Below are 20,986 nucleotides of genomic sequence, written 5' to 3' on the forward strand. Positions count from 1 at the left end.
CCTTGCTTGGTTATGAAGCGTGGAATTGCAGGGAGATGGGAGTCAACGCATCTCAAATGTAGCCTTGACTTGGGTCCTGACAAGCATGGACCGAAACTTTGTATATCTAACCTGCCTGCAAGAAGGATTCAAAACTAACTTTCCACCTTAGCTGCATCGTAAATCGCTTAAGATTGAAAGGCCTGTGATTCGCAATTGCAAATTGCCATATCTTTTTTGTTTATTGCCACCTAACAATATGCTATCTTGAATCCTGCTGTGATGTTGGCTGCCGCCGGTGATGCGGGTGGCAGCGGGGTTATGGAGTGGGCCCTGACGGAGGCCTACTCCAGTGCGCAGCGCGGCGGGGCGCAGCGCGGCAAGGAAGACACGACCACTCGCTGGGGTGCATAAACCCGGACTGGCGCGCTGACGCCAGTTCCGGTGATTCCTTTATTTCCTTATCGTCACGTGCCCCGGACTAACGGGTCACGTGACACCACATTCCTCCCCAACTTGGAGGTGTTTAACCACCTGTTTAACATACGTGATTTTAGCAAGATGTTATTAGCTCCGCTGTCTTAGAGTCTGTCTTGGCGGGGTTTCCTGTATACTCCGTCCACCACGTATCCTTGAAGACGGGACGACGGTCTGGGTCTTTCTCTTAGAAGGTACCGAGTGCTGCTTCTCTCCGGTGTGTCTGTTCTCGGGGCTGCCGGCATGGCTGGGTCCTCTTGCTGGAGCGGTGTCCCGGAGGTGGGTGTTGTGGCACGGGCTCTCGACAGTGTGCGGTTCTGGGGCGTGAGTGGTGCTGTCGCCTCGCTCCTTGGAGATACTAGTTGCTCTTCCCACAATTCAGCTGGTACTCTCCTGAAATGCGACACGTTTCTTGTCACGGTCTCGCTTCCTCGTGTAGCGGTGACCATGCTGTGGTTCGTCGCGCTAACTGTCCATGGTTGCGGCTCGAAGTTAAGGGACATCTTCTTGGGTGTTTCTCGGTTTCTGACAATTACTGTATCACCTGGTCTTAGTTCTCTGTGGCGGGCCCGCCCGGCAGTGCTTTCTTGTTCTTTCCGCCTCAGTCGCGTTTCTTCCATGACTGGGATGTCTGGTTCGGGGGCTACCCATCGAGGGTGTATGGGGAGCTCTGCCTGTATCGGTACTCTGAGCATGAGGGCGGCGGGGCTGACCCCGGCGGATGAGTGAGGGGTTTGCCTGTGTGTTCTTAGGAATCGATAGACAGCTTTCAGCCATGGGTGTCCTTTTCCTTTGGCGATGCGAATGATTTTGTTCAGCGACCCCATAAATCTTTCTGCGTCGCCGCTCGCCTGGGGCCATCTGGGGGTGATGCGCTGGTGTTTGACGTTCACTTCTTTGAAGAATTCACGCAGTTCTTGGCTGGTGAATGATGGGCCGTTGTCACTCTTCACCTTTCTCGGAATTCCGTGTGTCGCGAATATCTTCTCCAGCGTGAGGATCGTGGTCTCTGCGTTCGTGGATGCGACGTGCTCTACCTCAGGGTATCTGCTGAACTCGTTGATCACTACGAGTAGGTATCCCTCGCCTGCGATTGTGCAGTGATCCATGCTGACCGCTTCCAACCGCTTGCTGCTTCTCTGAGCGCTGCAGATGGGTTCCGGGTTCTCCGGTCTCCTGGATGCTTGGCACGCGGCACATGATTCCACCAGCTCCATTACCCTTTGTTGCATGTTGGGCATCCACATTCTAGATTTGAGGTATGCAGTGGTCTTGACGATGCCTTGGTGGCCGCTGTGGGCTAGCCGTAGGGCTCTCTCCTCTAATGACTCGGGTAGCACGATGCGGTGACCTTTGAGGATCACTCCTTCAGGAGCAACGGAGAGTTTGTGTCGTATCCCGAACAGTGCCCGGAGTTTGGTTTGGGCTGATGTGGTGCGCTGAGCTATGGATGTGAGGTAGGTCTTCCAGTTGCCTGATTGGATGGCGGTTGTAGTGTGTCGCAGGATGGTGTCTGCTTCTGTTTCATCGGCTATTTCCTTTATGGTGAGGGCGTGTGGTCGGGCGCAGGCGACCACGTGGCATACGTGTTCGTCCGTTTCTTTCGAGTGATGTTGTTCTCCTCTGGTGGCAGGTCTTGGGTGGCGGGACAAGTAGTCTGCTGGGTTGTCTGTCCCTGGGCGGTAGTCGACCTCTATGTTATAGGGCTGTAGCTGCAGCATCCATTTCTCAATGCGTGCCGGGGGGTAGGGAGCTGAGCCTCGGAATATCGGGATCAGTGGCTTATGATCGGAGTAGACTTTTGCTTGTTTTCCGAGCAGGTAAACTTTGAAATGACGACATCCCCACAGGATGGCAAGGGCTTCCTTCTCAATGTGAGCATAGTTTTGCTCTGGTTTGGTGAGCGCCCGACTGGCAAACGCAATGGGGAACACATTACCCTCGTTGTCCGTTTGAGTTAGGACAGCTCCTAGGCCGACTGGGCTGGCATTTACTAGTAGTTCGGTGTGCCTGTCTACGTTGAAGAAGGCCATGGTTGTTGATGCTGACAATGTGTCCTTCATCTGCTGGAAAGCTTGTTGGTGGATCGATGTCCACTCCCATTTCTGGTCTTTTTTGGTCAGTTCACGTAGTGGGCTTGCGATGTTAGCAATGTAACGCTCACCTGATTCCCACGGAGGCGCTGACCCAAACTGGACTGCTACAGTTGCTTCTATGACTATGATGAGGCGTAGAACTCGGAAGACGCTCTGGGCAGGACCTCCGAATATTGACTGTCTGGCTTGTAAGGTGAGTTTTCTGCAGGTGGAAGAAAAAGGGGTCATTACAAGCTGGTTGGATAAGTTCTCCCACCAATCTTCTGCTTTTCCCACCTCTTGGTTCTCAACTGGTCTCCACAAACTCTCACCTTTGGTTTAGTAAAGCCGAGCTCTCCATCCTGCTTCTGGTGCAGGGGCGCGTGGAATCCAGTTACGTCACTGGATGATTTCAGTGTTTAGGCTCAGTGTCCTTTTGTGGCTTGTAATAGTCCTTCAGGTGCCGAGGAGCTGTTGGCGACACCACCACTGCTGTGCAAGAAGAGGCTCGTGAGTATAGAAGATCTGAGGCCGCTTCTGAAGGAGCACCCTTTTATAAAGTCCTTTTCTGTCTTTCAGGTGCCGAGATGCTGTGGGCGATGCCGCCGCTGTTGCACGTGCGGTGGCACGTAAGTATAACTGAATTGTGGCCGTTTCCAAATGGGCGCCTCTGATAATGCCTTTTCCTCCTTTCAGGTGCCGAAATGCTGAGGGCGATGCTGCCGCTGCTGCGTGTGAAGAAGCGCGTAAGTATAACTGAGTTGCGAACCCTTCGGCTCGGACACCACTAACAATGTCTTTTGTCTTCCAGGTGCTGGGATGCTGCCGAAGCGAAGGCCGTGGTAAACTCCGGTGTGATCACGGATGGATAAGGTAAGCGAGCGCAGCTGCGAGCGTGTTTCCCGTTTTCTAACCTTATGTCTTTATTTGCAGGTTGTCGGAGACTGGACTCTTGTGGCTGAATTCTGGTGAGTAGATGTTCCTGTGCCTTTTCTTCATCCACAGGTTGCTGCTCGAGAAGCTGAGGGTGTGTCTGGACCTGGAATGCAGGAGCCGACTCGGTGAGTGTCCTGCTGCTGTTACAGAATAACGTGAAGCACGTGAATTCTATCGGGCGTGGTTTAAATAGTGGAGAAGTGCTTTGGTGCGTATTCTTCCTCCAGCCCCACCCAGGTAAGAAAAGAGTTCCTGTAACAGAGGATTGGTCCCTCCCAGCCAGTGGCTGGGACTTCACCCAGCTTGGATTGTTCTAGGTGAGTATGCAGCATGGTCTGCCACAGGTAAATCCACCCAATCACTACTGCACACTTTAAGAATATGAGCCCGGCGCCCATGGCGCCGGGACTGTGGTTCCTTATGAGCCTGGCGCCAGAGGCGCCAGGACATGGTCCAAAGGGCCCCTGTAGGGGTCTGCTGGAACCGGGGGTGTGGATGATGAGCCTGCTTCCGGGGACGCTGGGCCAGTCTTGGCTCCTCGGGAGTAGCGCTCATGACAGCACTCCCCCCTCAAGACCCCTCCCAAACTTGTCCTCCCCGGGGGTTTTGGTTTATCGGGAAAGGTTCGGTGGAATTTCCTGACTAGACGAGGAGCATGGACATAGTCATAGGGTTCCCAGGATCTTTCCTGGGGTCCGTAGCCTTTCCAGTCGATTAGGTAGAATAGTTTTGATTTGATGATCTTGGAGTCCAAAATGTTTGTAACTTCAAATTCGGGCTCTCCATTCACCTGAATGGGTTCTGGAGGTCTGGTTAGTCTGGTTCCAGGTTGCATGGGTTTCAGAAGAGATACGTGAAACACAGGATGTATTCTCATATGGGTTGGCAAATCTAATTTAACGGCCACTGGATTAATTATGGCCGTAATTGAATATGGTCCCAGGTATTTGGGGTTGAAGGTGCGAGGTCCTTTTAGCGATAAATGTTTGGTGGACAACCAGACTTGATCCCCAACCTGGTATTGAGGGGCATCGCTTCGGTGTTGGTCTGCTCCTTTTTTGTACCTTTCTTTAGCTTGTTGTAGATGTGCAGTCGCTTCCTTGAAAGCTTGGGTAATAACAGAGTGCAACTGATCTACGGCGGGTGTTCCAAGATCTTGAGGTGGGTCGAGGTTGGAGGTTCGAGGATGAATTCCATACAAGATGTAGAAGGGACTCTTCCCGGTTCCCGAATGAACTGAATTGTTGTATGCATATTCAGCTATCCAAAGGATGTCCTTCCAGTTGCTTTCAGACTGTTGTAGCATGCATCGTAAATATTATTCGAGAGTCTGGTTTGTTCTCTCGGTTTGCCCGTCAGTCTGGGGGTGATGGCTGGTTGAAAATCTTACATCGATTTGAGCTGACCGACAACAACTACGCCAAAAGTGAGAAATAAACTGGCTTCCTCTATCAGAGATTAGTACCGACGGGAAGCCGTGTAACTGGACAATGTTTTCAAGGAATTCTCTGGCTATTACTGAAGCTGAAGGTAAGCCTTTTAGCGGAATGAAGTGGGCCATTTTAGAAAACAAATCCACAATAACGAGAATAGTGTTGTACCCGGAACAAGAGGGTAAGTCTCTGATGAAGTCCATAGAAAGGGTATGCCAGGGACATGGTGGAATGTCTAATGGTTGCAGAAGACCAGCCGGCCTTTTCTTTTGACCCTTGTTTTGAGCGCACACACCACAGGACATCACAAATTCTTTTATGTCTTTTATCCATGAAGGCCACCAGAAGTTTCTCTTCACTTTTTCTGTGGTTTTGGCGATGCCAGGGTGACCCTCCATTAATGAATCATGATAACAGGAGATTACCTGTTTTTGTAAATCGGCGTGTGGTAGGAATAATCGTCCTTGGAAATAAGGCAAGTCATTGTTTACGGTGAAGTTCTCTCCTCTTTGTAACCAGCTCTGTAAGTCTGATGGGGTCACAAGTTGTTTCGTTTTTGCCTCAATATCCTCGATGGATTGCGAAGAAATCAGACCCAAGATCCTTTGTTCAGGAATTATTGGTACGGGTTCGGGATTGACAACGTTATCTCCCATTCCAATTTGGGAAAGAGCATCCGCTTTGCCGTTCTTGTTGCCCGGGCGGTAAGTGATCACGAAGTCAAATTCAGCAAAGAATAGAGCCCAGCGAAGCTGTCTGGAGGATTGAGCTTTGGCGGTTTTCAGATACTGTAGATTTCGATGATCGGTGATCACCGTAACGGTGTGTTTGGCCCCGAGGAGATAATGCCGCCAGGCCTTAAAGGCGGATTTAATAGCTAAAAGCTCTTTGTCCGTGATGGTGTAATTAATCTCAGGCGCCGAGAACTTTCGAGACCAAAACGCCACAGGATGCAGTTGGTTAGTCTCTGGATCCCTTTGTGAAAGAACTGCTCCCATTGCTAAGCTGGAGGCGTCGGTTTCAACGATGTAAGGGAGATCCGGGCGTGGGTATTGGCGCCGAGGTGAACTTGGCCTTTAGCTCTTGGAAGGCTTGTTCAGCTTCTGCAGACCATTCAAAGCGCTTATTTTTTCTTAAGAGGGATGTGATGGGTTGTACCACTCGTGGAAACTCTGGAATAAATCTGCGGTAAAAATTGGCAAAGCCTAGCATGCTTTGAACGCCTTTCACGGAAGTAGGAGATGGCCATTTGAGGATTGCGTCAACTTTTCTCGAGTCCATGTGGACTCCTTTGGGTGTCAGAATAAATCCCAGAAATTCGACCTCGGTGACATGAAAGGCACATTTCTCGAGCTTGGCAAAGAGTTTATGTTGGCAAAGTTTTTCAAGGACCGCCCTAACATGATTTCGATGATCAGCTTCCGAAGATGAGTACACAAGAATGTCGTCTATGTAGACGACAACACAGACATCAATGAGCCCTCTGAGGGGCTCATGAAATATTGGAAGGCGGCCGGCGCATTGCATAGTCCGAAGGGCATCACTTGGTATTCAAATGGCCCATACTTAGTGCGAAATGCCGTCTTCCATTCATCACCTTCCTTGATCCGTACCAAATGATAAGCTCCCCGGAGATCAAGCTTGGTATAAATACAGGCGTTTTTCACCTGGTCGAGGAGTTCTGGGATCAGAGGTAAGGGGTATCTGTTTTTTACTGTTATCTGATTCAGAGCACGGTAATCAATACAGGTTCTGAGGTCACCTTCTTTTTTTGGTACGAAGAACAGAGCCGAGGATGCAGGAGACTTTGACGGACGGATAAAGCCATTGGCCAGATACTGGTCTAAATACTGTCGCAGATGAAGGTTATCAGGCTCGGTGAGGGCGTAAATCCTACTGCAAGGGGGAGTTGCACCGGGTAGCAGATCTATCTGACAATCGTATGATCTGTGAGGTGGCAAGGTGTTAGCCTGTTCCTTTTGAAAAACATCTTGGAACTCTCGATACTCTTGAGGTAATTGTGGACCGTCAGTCGTTGCTGACGCTAGGCCAATGCTGGGTCGTGGATAGCAGGTTGGTGCACACTCAGGGAACATTATCGTCTTTGCTCGCCAATCAATCTGAGGGTTGTGTTTCCCCAACCAAGGGATTCCTAGGATTACTTGGAATTGAGGAGCCTTGATCACGTCGAACACAATTACCTCCCGATGCCCGTCTTGGCCTAGTAACGTCACTTCAGCAGTGGTATGGGTTACCGGTCCGGAGGCGATTTCGGTCCCATCCACCGTGGTAATGACGTCTTTAACCGCCTTTGGACAAAGAGGTAGGTTCATCCTGGAAGCCAATTCGCGGTCCACGTAATTTCCTATTGCTCCACTATCAATGTATGCCTTAATAGCATGCAAACGTTCTGGTTGCTTTGGGTTTACGAGGACCAGAGGCATTATGAAGTGCGAGGTCAAAGAACTGGTTTTTAAGCTCGGCAAGCGGACCTCTACACTTGTCGGGCGAGGTAATTTCCCGGCTCAGGCTTTTCAGAGTTCTTGTCAGAAGCTCCTACTGTCTTCTTAGGTGGTTTTACCGGGCAATCTCGAAGAAAATGTCCAGAGTTTCCACAATAGAGGCACAATTGCATTTGTCGTCTTCTGTCACGCTCTTTCTGGGTTAAGGGACCCTTTACGGCCCCAATCTGCATAGGTTCAACGGTGTCGACCCCTTTGGCGTTGCTTTGTGTTTTCGTGAATACTCGGGTTTCAAACCTGGATCGGTCCGCCTTTCTGTTTTGGAGCCTATGATCCAATTGGACCACCAAATCAATATATTCCGAACAGTCCTGAGGAGGATTCACGACCTGGGCCAGGACGTCTTTAAGTTCACCACGCAGACCTCTGTGAAATAGCGTGATCCTTTTATCCTCAGGCCATCTAGTTTCCACGATTAACCTATTAAAAGATGCAATGTAGGCTAAGAGGTCCTGGTTGCCCTGTCGCAGGGAGAGGAGTTTGTTGTCCAGGGCCTGCCCTTGGGAATGTCTTGCAAAAAGTCTCTCCATACTCGCCTGGAAGGCTGAGAAGTTCCGAAGAATTGGGTCATCCTGTGTAACCAGAGGGATCGACCAATCAGCGGCGCTGTCGCTAACATACGAAAGTACAAAGGCTACCTTGGTCTGGTCAGTTGGAAAGGCTGCGGGTCTACAAAGAAAGTGCAGTCGGCATTGATTTATAAACACTGCAAATCTTTTAGGGTCACCAGAAAAGCGTTCAGGTGGTGCCAATGGCACATTTCCAGGTAGGTTGATTTGAACGGGATTGGTTGAAGTAACTGGGGTATAATTCCCCCCTGAGTTAGGTAGAGGAGTTTGCCCCGCTTGACTCTGTAATAACTGTCTGGCGAGATCGTCAGTTTGTTCTTTTGACATTATCAATTCCCTCTTAAGGGCGTTCGTTTTCTGGCGACCGGCATGGACTTCAGCTCTTAATTCCCCCAACAACTGGGCCAATTGGTCTGTGTCGGAAGTTTCCATAGCGCCTGGGTAGGAGATTATGGGTAGGCTTCGCGTTCTGTAACGCTCACCTGATTCCCACGGAGGCGCTGACCCAAACTGGACTGCTACAGTTGCTTCTATGACTATGATGAGGCGTAGAACTCGGAAGACGCTCTGGGCAGGACCTCCGAATATTGACTGTCTGGCTTGTAAGGTGAGTTTTCTGCAGGTGGAAGAAAAAGGGGTAATTACAAGCTGGTTGTATAAGTTCTCCCACCAATCTTCTGCTTTTCCCACCTCTTGGTTCTCAACTGGTCTCCACGAACTCTCACCTTTGGTTTAGTAAAGCCGAGCTCTCCATCCTGCTTCTGGTTCAGGGGCGCGTGGAATCCAGTTACGTCACTGGATGATTTCAGTGTTTAGGCTCAGTGTCCTTTTGTGGCTTGTAATAGTCCTTCAGGTGCCGAGGAGCTGTTGGCGACACCACCACTGCTGTGCAAGAAGAGGCTCGTGAGTATAGAAGATCTGAGGCTGCTTCTGAAGGAGCACCCTTTTATAAAGTCCTTTTCTGTCTTTCAGGTGCCGAGATGCTGTGGGCGATGCCGCCGCTGTTGCACGTGCGGTGGCACGTAAGTATAACTGAATTGTGGCCGTTTCCAAATGGGCGCCTCTGATAATATCTTTTCCTCCTTTCAGGTGCCGAAATGCTGAGGGCGATGCTGCCGCTGCTGCGCGTGAAGAAGCGCGTAAGTATTACTGAATTGTGGCCACTTCACAATGGGCACCTCTAATAATGTCTTTTCCTTTCTTTCAGATGCCGAAATGCTGAGGGCGATGCTGCCGCTGCTGCGCGTGAAGAAGCGCGTAAGTATAACTGAGTTGCGAACCCTTCGGCTCGGACACCACTAACAATGTCTTTTGTCTTCCAGGTGCTGGGATGCTGCCGAAGCGAAGGCCGCGGTAAACTCCGGTGTGATCACGGATGGATAAGGTAAGCGAGCGCAGCTGCGAGCGTGTTGCCCGTTTTCTAACCTTATGTCTTTATTTGCAGGTTGTCGGAGACTGGACTCTTGTGGCTGAATTCTGGTGAGTAGATGTTCCTGTGCCTTTTCTTCATCCACAGGTTGCTGCTCGAGAAGCTGAGGGTGTGTCTGGACCTGGAATGCAGGAGCCGACTCGGTGAGCGTCCTGCTGCTGTTGCAGAATAACGCAAAGCACGTGCATTCTATCGAGCGTGGTTTAAATAGTGGAGAAGTGCTTTGTAGCGTATTCTTCCTCCAGCCCCACCCAGGTAAGAAAAGAGTTCCTGTAACAGAGGATTGGTCCCTCCCAGCCAGTGGCTGGGACTTCACCCAGCTTGGATTGTTCTAGGTGAGTATGCAGCATGGTCTGCCACAGGTAAGTCCACCCAATCACTACTGCACACTTTAAGAATATGAGCCCGGCGCCCATGGCGCCGGGACTGTGGTTCCTTATGAGCCTGGCGCCAGAAGCGCCAGGACATGGTCCAAAGGGCCCCTGTAGGGGTCTGCTGGAACCGGGGGTGTGGATGATGAGCCTGCTTCCGGGGACGCTGGGCCAGTCTTGGCTCCTCGTGAGTAGCGCTCATGACAGCAAGGTCTGGAATGAAACGCGCACAGTATGTCGCCATCCCCATAAAGCTTCTCACCTCCGTGGCTGATTGAGGTGCTTTGGTGTTCTTAATGTCGTTTACCATTGATCGATCTGGGGATACGCCTTTGGCACTGAAAATATATCCAAAGAAGCATAGTTCTTCTTTTGCGAATTCGCATTTCTCTGCATTCAGTGTTAGGCCTGCTGTTTCTAGCCTGCTCAGGGCTGCTGCTAGGCGTTTGTGGTGCTCTTTCTCGTTTGAGGCGTACACGAGAATGTCGTCGCTGATATTCGTGGTGCCATCTAGGCCTGTGATGACCTTGCGGATTTCGTGTTGGAAAACCTTGGCTGCCGACGAAATTCCAAAATTAAGTCGCTTGTACCTCATTAGCCCAAGGTGAGAGGAGAATGTGGTGATGTACCTTGAGTCTCTGGCTAGTTTGAGCTGGTGATAGCCCGATCTTAGGTCTAGTTTGCTGAAGATTGTCGCTCCAGTGAGATCTACAATGAGCTCGTCTATCGTTGGGGTGATGTGGCGTTCTCTTCCGATCGCCGCGTTGGGGAGCCTCATAGCTATACAAATTCTCACGGCGTTGGGCTGTTTCGGTTTTTGGGCCACCACCATTGGTGACACCCACGGGGTAGGACCTGATGTTTTTTCGATTATCCCTGCTTCTTCGAGTTTGGTTAGTTCTTCCTCTACGGCCTCACGCAGATGGAATGGTATCCGCCAGTGCCGTACTGCTTTCGGCTCAATCGTGGGGTCTATGTGGAGTTTGATGCGGCCTTTTAGACACCCGATGCCTTGGAACAGTTTCTTGTGTCGCTGTATTAGATCGTCAAGTTCGTTGTGTTAGAGGCTAAATGCAAAATGAATTAGCTTTAGTTTCTCTGCAGTCTTGCAGCTGAGCAGTGTTTCACAGCCAGCATCCACTACATAGATGCGCGCCCTGCAGCTAGTGTTATTGTGGGCAAAGTCAGACTTGAAAGACCCTTGTACAGGTAGGGGTTTCTTACATCCATACGCGTATAGTCTGACTTTCTTCTTGTGGAGTGTGGGTTTCGGGCAAAGCTTGCTGAATGCAGTCGCTGGCATTACGTTCACTGTTGCGCCAGTGTCGATGACTACTTTCAGTGGTTCGCCGTTGGCGATGACGGTACACAATGGTCTCTTTCTTTGTCGTGATCGGTGTGGTTCGACGGCCGATATAAGGTGTACTCGGTGTATCCGTTTGCCTCTTTTCTTCCGTCTCTCTTTTCTCTCAGGGATACACTGTCGTCGCTGTCGCTCGTGTCTGGGGACCTTTGAGAGTGGTCGACAGCTCTGGGTTTTCCTTTCCGGTCCTGTTGGTGTGAATATTCTCTCGGGGCGAACTTTTTCCGTCGCTCGGGTGGTGGTCGTGACGCTGTTTCTCTGTCACTTCGGTTTGGCGGGTTCATGCAGACCGCTGCATAGTGATTGAGGCGGTTGCATTTCCTACACGTGGATCCCCATGCCGGGCAGGATTCTCCTTTGTACCACGGGCCACCGCACCATTTGCAGGATTAATTCCGTTCTTGCGGCATCTGTGTTCTTTGGCCGTGCTTCATGCAAGTGTTTTGATGTGTAGCTAAAGCTGCTACCTCTTTTGATGGCTTAGGGTTGTCTAACGGGAGCCTTTGGATCGCTGCTTCGATCACCGCTACCTGGTCTTCAGTTTGCTCGCAAAGGCGCGCCATTTCTAGAATGCGGGATAGCCGTATGTTCCTTTCCGAGAGTATCGCTCTTCTCAGCTTTTCAGAGGATATGCCGTTGATTATTTGGAGGCGGATTGCGAACTCTTCGTCCGGGAACTCACTGCCATCTCGCGAAGGCGAGCGTGAAATTTGTCTACTGTTTCCTTCTCACGCTGTCTGGCCATGCAAAAATGGAAGCGTTCATAATCGGGGTTGAGGTCTGGTTTGAACATGTTTGTGAGAATTGCTTAGGCTGAGTCATAGTTGTTGTGGTCTCCGCGATCAGGGGTAGCGTTAAAGAGGCGTAGGGTGGCCGCTCCGACATTGAGTAGGAGAAACGTGTGCTTCTTTCTCGCTATGGTGATGTCCCTGGCGTCAAGGTGCATTTCAAATTGTTGTAACCAGATTTCCCATCTGATGGCAGCCCCTGTGGTAAATGGGTCAAATGGTGGCATGAGCGTCGTGAGTGCTGGGTCCGGGTGGTCTGTGGTGAGGCTCTTTCTGATGGAGGAGCCTGTGTTGGTTCGTACAGGGCTGCTTTCGGAGCTCGACATGTTGTTAGGGCAGTAGACTTCTCACTAGGTAGAATGGGGCCTAGTGGAAGAGCGTGTCACCGTGCGGCCTCACTGGATGGGGTGGTTGTTTCACTCACCGGTGTCTATGTCGTGATGGCTGGGTGGTGAATGTAGGTTCCTCTTGTTCGTGTGGCCACCAGGCAGTCAGGAGTCCTGCACGTTGTGTGCGTGTGAGGTGGTTTTCCTCACTGCTGGTGCGCGTGTTAATACGCGGCGTCATGGAATGTTCGGGATGCAGCTGCCGACGTTGTAGTGGCCGACACGTGGGCAGGATGTTTCCTGATGGGGTGCCAGCGTTGGTTGCGGCCGCCCGTGGCCTCGCAGAAGGATCGTCACTGTTTCTGCGTGCGAGGCACGGCAACCGGAGCGCGTATGACCGCGCGGCTCTGCGTACAGGAGGGAGGGAGGCGCGGTCTCACGTGGATTCTTCCACGGCCTCGTCGCCAGTGTGATGTTGGCTGCCGCCGGTGATGCGGGTGGCAGCGGGGTTATGGAGTGGGCCCTGACGGAGGCCTACTCCAGTGCGCAGCGCGGCGGGGCGCAGCGCGGCAAGGAAGACACGACCACTCGCTGGGGTGCATAAACCCGGACTGGCGCGCTGACGCCAGTTCCGGTGATTCCTTTATTTCCTTATCGTCACGTGCCCCGGACTAACGGGTCACGTGACACCACACCTGCCAAGTTGAGTAGCAATGCTTTTGTATATGCAATATCCTTCAGTACATTTGGCCCATGCGTTGTTGTTAATCTTTTTTGCTGTTTGTACTCTTTAAGGGGGTGTGGATTACAATAAAGAGAAATAAATGAAACATGTAAGCACATATTTAAACTAGTGCTTTGTTTTTTTCAAAATGTGTTTTTAAATTTTGGAACGTGAAGACTTAACATAAAATAATTATTTAGGCAAATACTTGACAAACCGTTGGGTACTCTACCAAATACTAAATATACTATTAGTACACTCCTGTATTTTGGTGACCACCAAGAAAATTACCTCTCTGCTGCCTGAGACTGGACACAAATCCAATACAATCGGGTTCAAATCGTGAGAGATCAGTAAATCACAGCAATTTAGTTCGGTGTATATATGGCATGTCTAACATGTTAAAGTAACAATTCATTACAAAGTTTAGTTAAACAATCGCTAGTTCTCGAATTTTATGAGGCAATCAACTCCGTTTTACTAGCCAAAAGTTCCACAGATCAAGATATTACCCGTGTTCCCCTAACAAACATAATTAAGAATAACTATATATGTCCAGTTCTCAAACCGTCTTCGTTGTGTTGGAAGAATTGCGTATTTTTCGTATCCACTTCATCTAACTAACAAGAACGAAAGGGAAAAAGGAAATACACATTGCACATATTTTTATGAAGTGACTAATAACATTCGAAACGAGATTTGAAATATCAGAACTTACTTCAAAATTAAACGTACATGAAAACATATTAAGGTTGTATGAACGAAAAGTAATTGTCCTAAGAACGTTCAAGCACTTCTCAAGGTTTTATGTCTAGAGCTGACTCTGCACACTTCCAAGATGGCCGCTCTACCCACTGACATAGAGTGGTGCGTTTATATAATTGTCTTTTTCTGGGTGATCACGTGATTGTGACGTTTCAGGACAGGAAGTGTGGCTACCTTAGACTGACTGTGTGTAGAAGCATCGGCTCTGTAGAACGGCTGAGCGAGTCCCAGTATTAACATCGGGCAGCAATGTCCTCCGAGCAGTACGAGAAGTTGCAGGAGATCTTCACCGGGATCTACGGGGACATACAAAGGCTTCCAGAGAGAATACAGGATAGCCAGGGGGGTGAGTATAGCATGCAACTTGTTTTTTTTTGGCCAAACTGTCACGCAACTAAACATGCATCTTCCTTAAACCCCTATTTTCATCACTGCCTTGGTATGTGTTTTACTCCGCTGCTCTGGTGTTTGTAAACTGTCTCACTGAATGAGTATCGTACTACCTCGACTCAGCATGCCGCATTAGAATGCAGTATTTCAAACTAACAGGTTGATTATCTGGTTTTATATGAAGATTCGGTCTTTTATTGCATATTTTGGGGTGCAATGTTTTTATATTGTCATTTTATTTTTAATTTTTCGAATTGGAGCACTATGTGGAATGTGTTCATTGTATCGGTTGCATTGTTTTTATTTTATTTTTTATTTTAGTATTTGTATAGCGTGCTGCAACCCGTGGGCATGGAGGCGCTGAGAATAATACATTTGCAGGCTTGCTTGAGGGTTACACGATAGCGGCCCAGTACAGTTAATAGAACAGTTACATCGAATGCAGTAGGTTACAAGTCGGGTGCAGTAAGCTTAGACAGTCATAGGCTGAGGCAGTAGGGGGAGGCAGTTTAGGTAAAAAGCTTAGTCTTCAGGGCTTTACGGAAGGTTGTGTGTGATTCGATCATCCTGAGATGGTTTTACATGTGCTGTATAGAAATGATGTTTCTGAAGAAAGCTATTTCTGACGATAACGTTCTGGGGTGGGACTGTGTTGATACAATATAGCAAGTGGGTTTATTTTGCTTTTATCACTGCTCTGTAGACAGTGCTAGATTTGAAGGTGGTAGGTTAGTGTATTGGCCTGTTTTTTCTACATTTTCTATTATCTGGAGCTTATTTTTTTTCCTTTCTGGTATGTTCAGCTTGGGGGGATAACTATTTGGAGGCTTGTTACTTTTACAAGGTGTTAGCGGTTTCTTTTATTCGATCTGTGCTGTCAAAGGTGGTCGTTATACGTAGAGCAGTGTATCCAGTTTGAGTGCTTTTGTATGGTCAGGTTAACATTGATGTTAGTAGAGGTGTTGGGGCTTCGTTGAAAACGGTGAATGGAATAGAGAGTGGGCCCAAGGGGGGGATGGCCTTGTTGTGGCAGAAACTATAATTGTGGGCTCATCACAAAAGATTCGGTCCAACGTGTCTGGCCTTGTGAGTTGGTCGTTTGACAAATTTTTTGAGTTAGTGCTGAGGTTTGCAGAGATTTTGTTTCCACTTTGTCTTTCTTGAGCCAGACTAGTGAGGGATTTTATTTTTGTGTCCGTCTGGAACAGTTTTGTGTACGATTGCTGCATGATCACCTGAGAGCCAGGTTTCTGTGATAGAGTACGTCTATTTTAACCTCTCTAAGAAGACTGTAGAGCCGGATAAGTGTTTGTGGATTTTTATTTTTTATGAGTGGTTATTTAGTGACAACCGTTTTTATGTGGTTCAAAAACATAGGCTGCTGGGGGGTGCTCGACAACCCGAGCAAGATGGCTGCGGGCTGACGATGCTCTGTGGGGAACTCCGGCTGTAATGTCATAAGTGCCTGCATACCGGAACGGGCCACCCGCTAATGCTGCAGAGAATAAATCACTTTGAGCCATCGAGGAGCCCCGTCGCCTGAGATCCGAAGACCAGGGTCGCGTGGGCCTGTGGCGACCACACGCCATCCTGATTTACCCGCAGTGACGTCCCAAACAGAACTGCCTGAGACAACAATAGTCGCAGGGTGCCTGTGGTGGCCCGCCTCAGGTTGTGTCGGCACAGATATGCTGCGTCCACGCAGGCGATGGGTGGCAGGGATCACCCTGCAACACCAGGATCACCGGGCAGGTATCACCCCAGCAACAGCGCGGCGCATGCACTGGGGACACCCAGGCATGGCCGCTCACCAGGCCGTGACCACGCGGCAAAAGCACCCTGCAATAAGGCTACAGACACGAGTTGCCGCTTCCTGGGGCTCTGCTGCACTGCTTTGTGCGTGCCCGCAGAGCCCCTTTTATTAGAGAGGCGTCATGACATCGTCATGATGCTCTCTCGCATCCCAGCACTAGACCGACGCACAACATCCCTCCTTTATTATAACAAAAGAAAAATCACACCCCACTGCAAAACAGCTACCCTCTGCTGGGTCTACTTTGGTGCATTCCAGTCCGAGCACCACCTACTAACTAGTCCCAAACTTGATTTCTTAGCACTGCAAACCAACAGGTTTGTTCCAGTCCGTACTCCATAGGGCCCGACACTGGGCTGTTGGAGTTCAGAAGATTCCAGGATCGAACTGGCCAGTGGCGTTGCTGCAGGACAAGAAGAATACATTTTCTTCATCTTCCTCCTCCCTGACGTCATACTGCGTTCTCCTTTGGTCCTCCACCACTTGGACTGTCGCCACTCTGGGGGTCCTTCTCCCCTTCGACTCACTCCCCCTCCCCCCCCCCCCCCCCGATGTCCCCGCCATGCTGGCTGGTGTCTGGGTGAGGCACGCCAGTGTGAAGTGATGCACCTCCCACAGATGTGTCCTTTCGCAGGGCAGTCCTGCGGGTGTGGAAGATCCCATCCGCAATGCTGGCATATTGTGGCCTGGGGGTCTCTCCTTGGCCAATCTCCCCATCTCATCGGTTTTCCTCCTTGCCAACAGCGGACACCTCCTCCATCTTGAACTGCTGCATGGGGGCCTCCAACTTGAGGTTTGCCTGGATGAGTCCATGATGGAGGCCTGTACCACTGCCAGCTCCTGGGCCCGACCCAGGTCTAGGATCCGTTCGAGGGTTCCTCAGGGCTTGCTTGCGCAGCTTCGAAGAGCTGCAGCCATAGATCTGCGCTCTGATCTCGTCCTCCTCAAAGTTTCCCAGGGCACAAGACAGTGCAATACCGCACAGCTTCCCATGGAATGCGTCGATGCTCTCCCCTTCCTCCTGCCTTGCACACCTCATCCTGAACCGTTCATAGTCCCTGTTGGCCATGGGTCTGGAGTACTCGTTCAGGGCTGCGGTGGCGGCATCATAGGTCTGATTTGCGGGCCTTAATGTTTTGAACAGACTCTGGACCGCCAGCCCGGCGGAGTACAGGAGTGTTGGGCGTTTGGCTGTGTCCTTGATCTCCACCACCTCAAAGTACAGTTCCATGTTCTCTACCCAGCCTGTCCACCGTGGTCCCAGGCTGGCAGGCGAACCCACCACGTCAAAGTGATGTAGTGGTGCGAGCTATTCTCGACATCTCCCCTTGTCGTCCGTCATGATGAGCCCTGGGCGGGTGCAGGAGGTGACTACTGTTGGGGGCTCCTAGGGTGTATTCACAAACCACGGGCCTCGGATGATTTGACCCCAGTAGAAGTCTTCCCGAGGCGCATGAGCACTCCTTGAGGAGTCGCTACCTCCTGGGAGAAACCTGGGGGGCGGATTGGCAACTCGTGGAGGGGTGACACCTTCTATCCCCCAGAGTTCCGGGCGCCAGGCTCCTTCACCAGCCCCAGGGAGGACCTTCCTCCTCGTGTGTAGAAGAGGGATGGCAGGCTTTCTTTCCTGGCCGTTGTGGAGTGGCAGAGAAGATCTGGTGTTCCTCTTGTCCCGGTTGTGACTGGGTTCACCCCTTAGCATGACCAGTTGTCCAGTATATTCTTTGCCACTTTACAAGGCTTGTCTTATATGGGAGGACACACCCATCCACTCGCCTCAGGTGGAGGACACTGTTCACATTCACAGCCGCAGCCCGGGTTTCATTGGCCACGCCCCTCCTCATTGTCCCTAGGTTCGTTATGGTGAGGCCCCGCCCTTTGCAGGCAGTACTACGGGCAATCCGAGATGTTATAACGAGTGGCTGACTCTTTGGATGACCGCCGTGTTGCAGCCCGGGTCTCAAGGGGGGGCCAGGCAGGATGGCAAGGCTGTTCTCCGCCGCGGCCCGATGGCCTTATGTAGGTCCCAGCCACTCACTGCGGGCTGAGGCACAACCCGGCCCGCCCCCTACTTTGTTCGTCAGCCGCGACTCCACCACGCGGTTGACACGGGCCGGACCACTAGGCTCCGCCCACAGGGTTCGGCGGCCTCTCCAGCAGGTCCCACAGCACCACGGCAATCGACCGCCGTATCACACAGCTGCTCTGCGCCACGCAGCCACAGCCGCGGCAGCCGTTTTCTCTTTCTGCAGCGCGTTGCCGCCTCAGGCACCAGGCTCAGCCTCAGCCCTACACACTGCCGCAGCTGCCGGTGCCACCTCGGCATACACGGCCACTTTCTCCTCGCGGCTGACGTTGCGTGTCACTGCACACAATGGGCTTCCAGCAGCCCACACACCACGACTGTGTGCAGGGCCTGGACTGCCCTCATCGCCAATGTGGTGGCCTGCCTCCAGTTGCCGGGGCGGGCCACAGATCGTGTTGGGTCCACCCGACACAGCACAGATACGCTGCATCCACGCAGCCGATCACCGAGCAGGTATTTCCAGGTTGGGGATCACCCCAGCAACAGCGGCGCATGTACTGGGGGCACCCAGGCACGGCCGCACACCAGGCCGCGACCACACGGCAATCGGACCCCCCTATAAGGCTACAGACATGAGTTGCCACTTCCTGGGGCTCTGCTGCACTGCCTTTTGCGTGCCCGCAGAGCCCCTTTTATTAGAGAGGCATCATGACATCGTCAAGACGCTCTCTCACATTCCAGCACTAGACCGACACACAACAGGGCCCAACATAATGGAAGATGAACACGGCAGAGGAGCACCTGTTGCTGGCGCTGTGTGCGCGGTGAAAGACCAGAGGCTGGTGAGCGGTGGGTGCCGTGACATTCTCTGTGCTTCTCCTGCTGCAGCTGTGGTTGTGGGGCCCTTGGCTGGGGGCCAACGGAAAACAGTGGGGCTACCAGGCTCCTGTTGTTGTGAGTCCCGACGGCGGAAGCAGCCCCCTGCAGATCCCCGCTTCGGAGACGACTGCTGTATCCAGGAGGTCCCAGTGTTAATGCAGGTACCGGGAGTGAGGAATGAAGCTGGTGACCGACTGGGGAGGAGACGGAAGATTCTGCACTAGGCAACCGGACCTACAATACAAATGGATACACATGCTGAAAGCCTGGAACCAACATACCCGTACAGGAGGCACCAGTTAAGAATTGTGGTGATGCCAGAAACCACACCGAGAGCGGGTATATGCTGCACTACTCCAGATGAGCACTCGCTAAACCCGCTGGGCCGCAGCCATACAATATGAGGAAACAAGAGCAACAGGTAGCCCGCAGTGGGGAGCATCAGGCCGGATGAGTGTACAGTATGAATAGGCCCGGGTTGAGCAAGCCTGCATAGACCACTACAAGAGCTTAACCCAGCAGAGGCACAAGACGCTATACATAAGCCCACCCCCCCCCACTACCGCTTGCAGAATTGGATAGGCCTGACTGATCAGGCGAAGATTACATGCAAATAGGGTTGGGGACACACTCTCGGCACTGCAGGGATTGATGGGGGGGAGGGGTAAAGCCACAGTTCCTTCCTACCCGTCCTGGACCGCTCGGAAGCCAGACTATCAGGTGGGCGATCTTCCTTGACAACCACCCCGGTCGCATTACACACATCACGTGGGTCACATCAACACCAGGGCCCCCATACAGTGGACTACTCTACTGAGAAGCAGGGGCAAGTGCTCTACCCGTCGTTGGGTGTGTCCTTGAAGTCCCATTGGCATGCCAAAGATTGATTGGGCAATAGTACAGACAGCCAATCCACCAGCACCCCACTGCTCCGCTCCTCCAGACAACGCCCCAAAATGGAGATCCAAATGCAACTGCAAGCCATTCTGGACGAAATGAAGGTCATTGGACAACGGACAAAAGAAACAAATACTACTGTCTAGGATATTAAATGCGAGCTGCAGGAAGTTCATACCCGGCTGAATGTGCAAGCAGAACAAGCGATAATGAGCAACGCATCAGCATCTTGGAAGACAATGTCACGAATTAGTGAACCTTCCCGAGCCTTCTCACATCTATCTTTAGAAGACCTGTTTTTTCCGGAATTCAGACTGTTCTTTCTTTCTTTGTTTGCTTAGTCTTTTCTTTTGTTGTCTTCTCTTTTTCGTCGTGCAAAGGGAGACGAGCTCCCCTGGAGGCCACCTTGGCAGGGAATGGAACCCAGGAGGAGCAAGCCCAACACCAGGGAAAAAGCTCTGAGGCACCAAAAAACCCTGGTAAGGATGAATAGGGGTGTCTTCACACAGTCTATTGAATACTCGCATGATCCGTCACTGATTGCAAGGATGACTCCAATAGCTAATGCCTCTGATCACAGTCTATAGTCTGTGCAAGCTCCTTCCAACTGCCAATGGACGGATAAACCTCCACCCCTCCAATGGTTAGATGAGGATCGCTATACAGCTGAGACCAAGGCACAGTGTCTACTCCTGTTGGAAAGGATCCAACTGAATGCTGGAGAAGCAGAGAGAGGGAACCGGAGCCGGTAGGTAAGTAGGGAAAAAGCTCTTAAGCAAGCGGATGGCAGACAGGTAAGGATACAAAGAGGAGTGAGTGTGAAGAATCGCGGAAGACAGCATGCAAGGAAGCACGATAGATAAAGATGCACAGTATATTCAGAATATCAGTTGCAATGACTGACAGAGCACTAAAGGAAAAACAGTTAGCGGCCAGATGGTGGAAAAGAAAGAGCACCCCCATGCCAAGGAGACACGAACATGACAGCTGGCGGAATAACGAGAAGTCAGGTGAGTCCGCGTAGCGCGGCTAGACAAGAGAAAGCAAACAAAGGCAGAAAACAAGGGATAAACTGTCTTGGAAAAGCCGGGCAAGCACTGGAGGAAAGGACAACGTAGATGAGCTCTACGAGGGGACTGTTCAAAACAGAAGCGAGTTCCAAAGAGGACGGATACAACACAACGTTCCTACAGCACGGTGCATTGTTATAGTAGTGGTGGCAAT

General features: G+C 51.1%; 1 protein-coding gene across 3 annotated transcripts in view; it reads left to right on the top strand.

Annotated features, from left to right (window-relative positions):
* Window positions 1–13,896: 13,896 nt before the first annotated feature.
* VTI1B (vesicle transport through interaction with t-SNAREs 1B) overlaps window positions 13,897–20,986 on the top strand; it is a 507,368-nt gene continuing 500,278 nt past the window's right edge. For 2 of the 3 annotated variants that reach the window (XR_011283964.1, XR_011283963.1), the window contains exon 1: window positions 13,897–14,103. Coding sequence is in view for 1 of the 3 variants with exons in the window: in XM_069638987.1 (XP_069495088.1) it covers window positions 14,007–14,103 (97 nt within the window). In the remaining 2 variants the exon portion in view is untranslated. The remainder of the gene's footprint in view (window positions 14,104–20,986) is intronic. The other variant, XM_069638987.1, reaches the window with a different exon arrangement.

Source organism: Ambystoma mexicanum, chromosome 14 (genome assembly GCF_040938575.1).
Source record: "Ambystoma mexicanum isolate Mex_15411 chromosome 14, UKY_AmexF1_1, whole genome shotgun sequence".
Lineage (NCBI taxonomy): Eukaryota > Metazoa > Chordata > Amphibia > Caudata > Ambystomatidae > Ambystoma > Ambystoma mexicanum.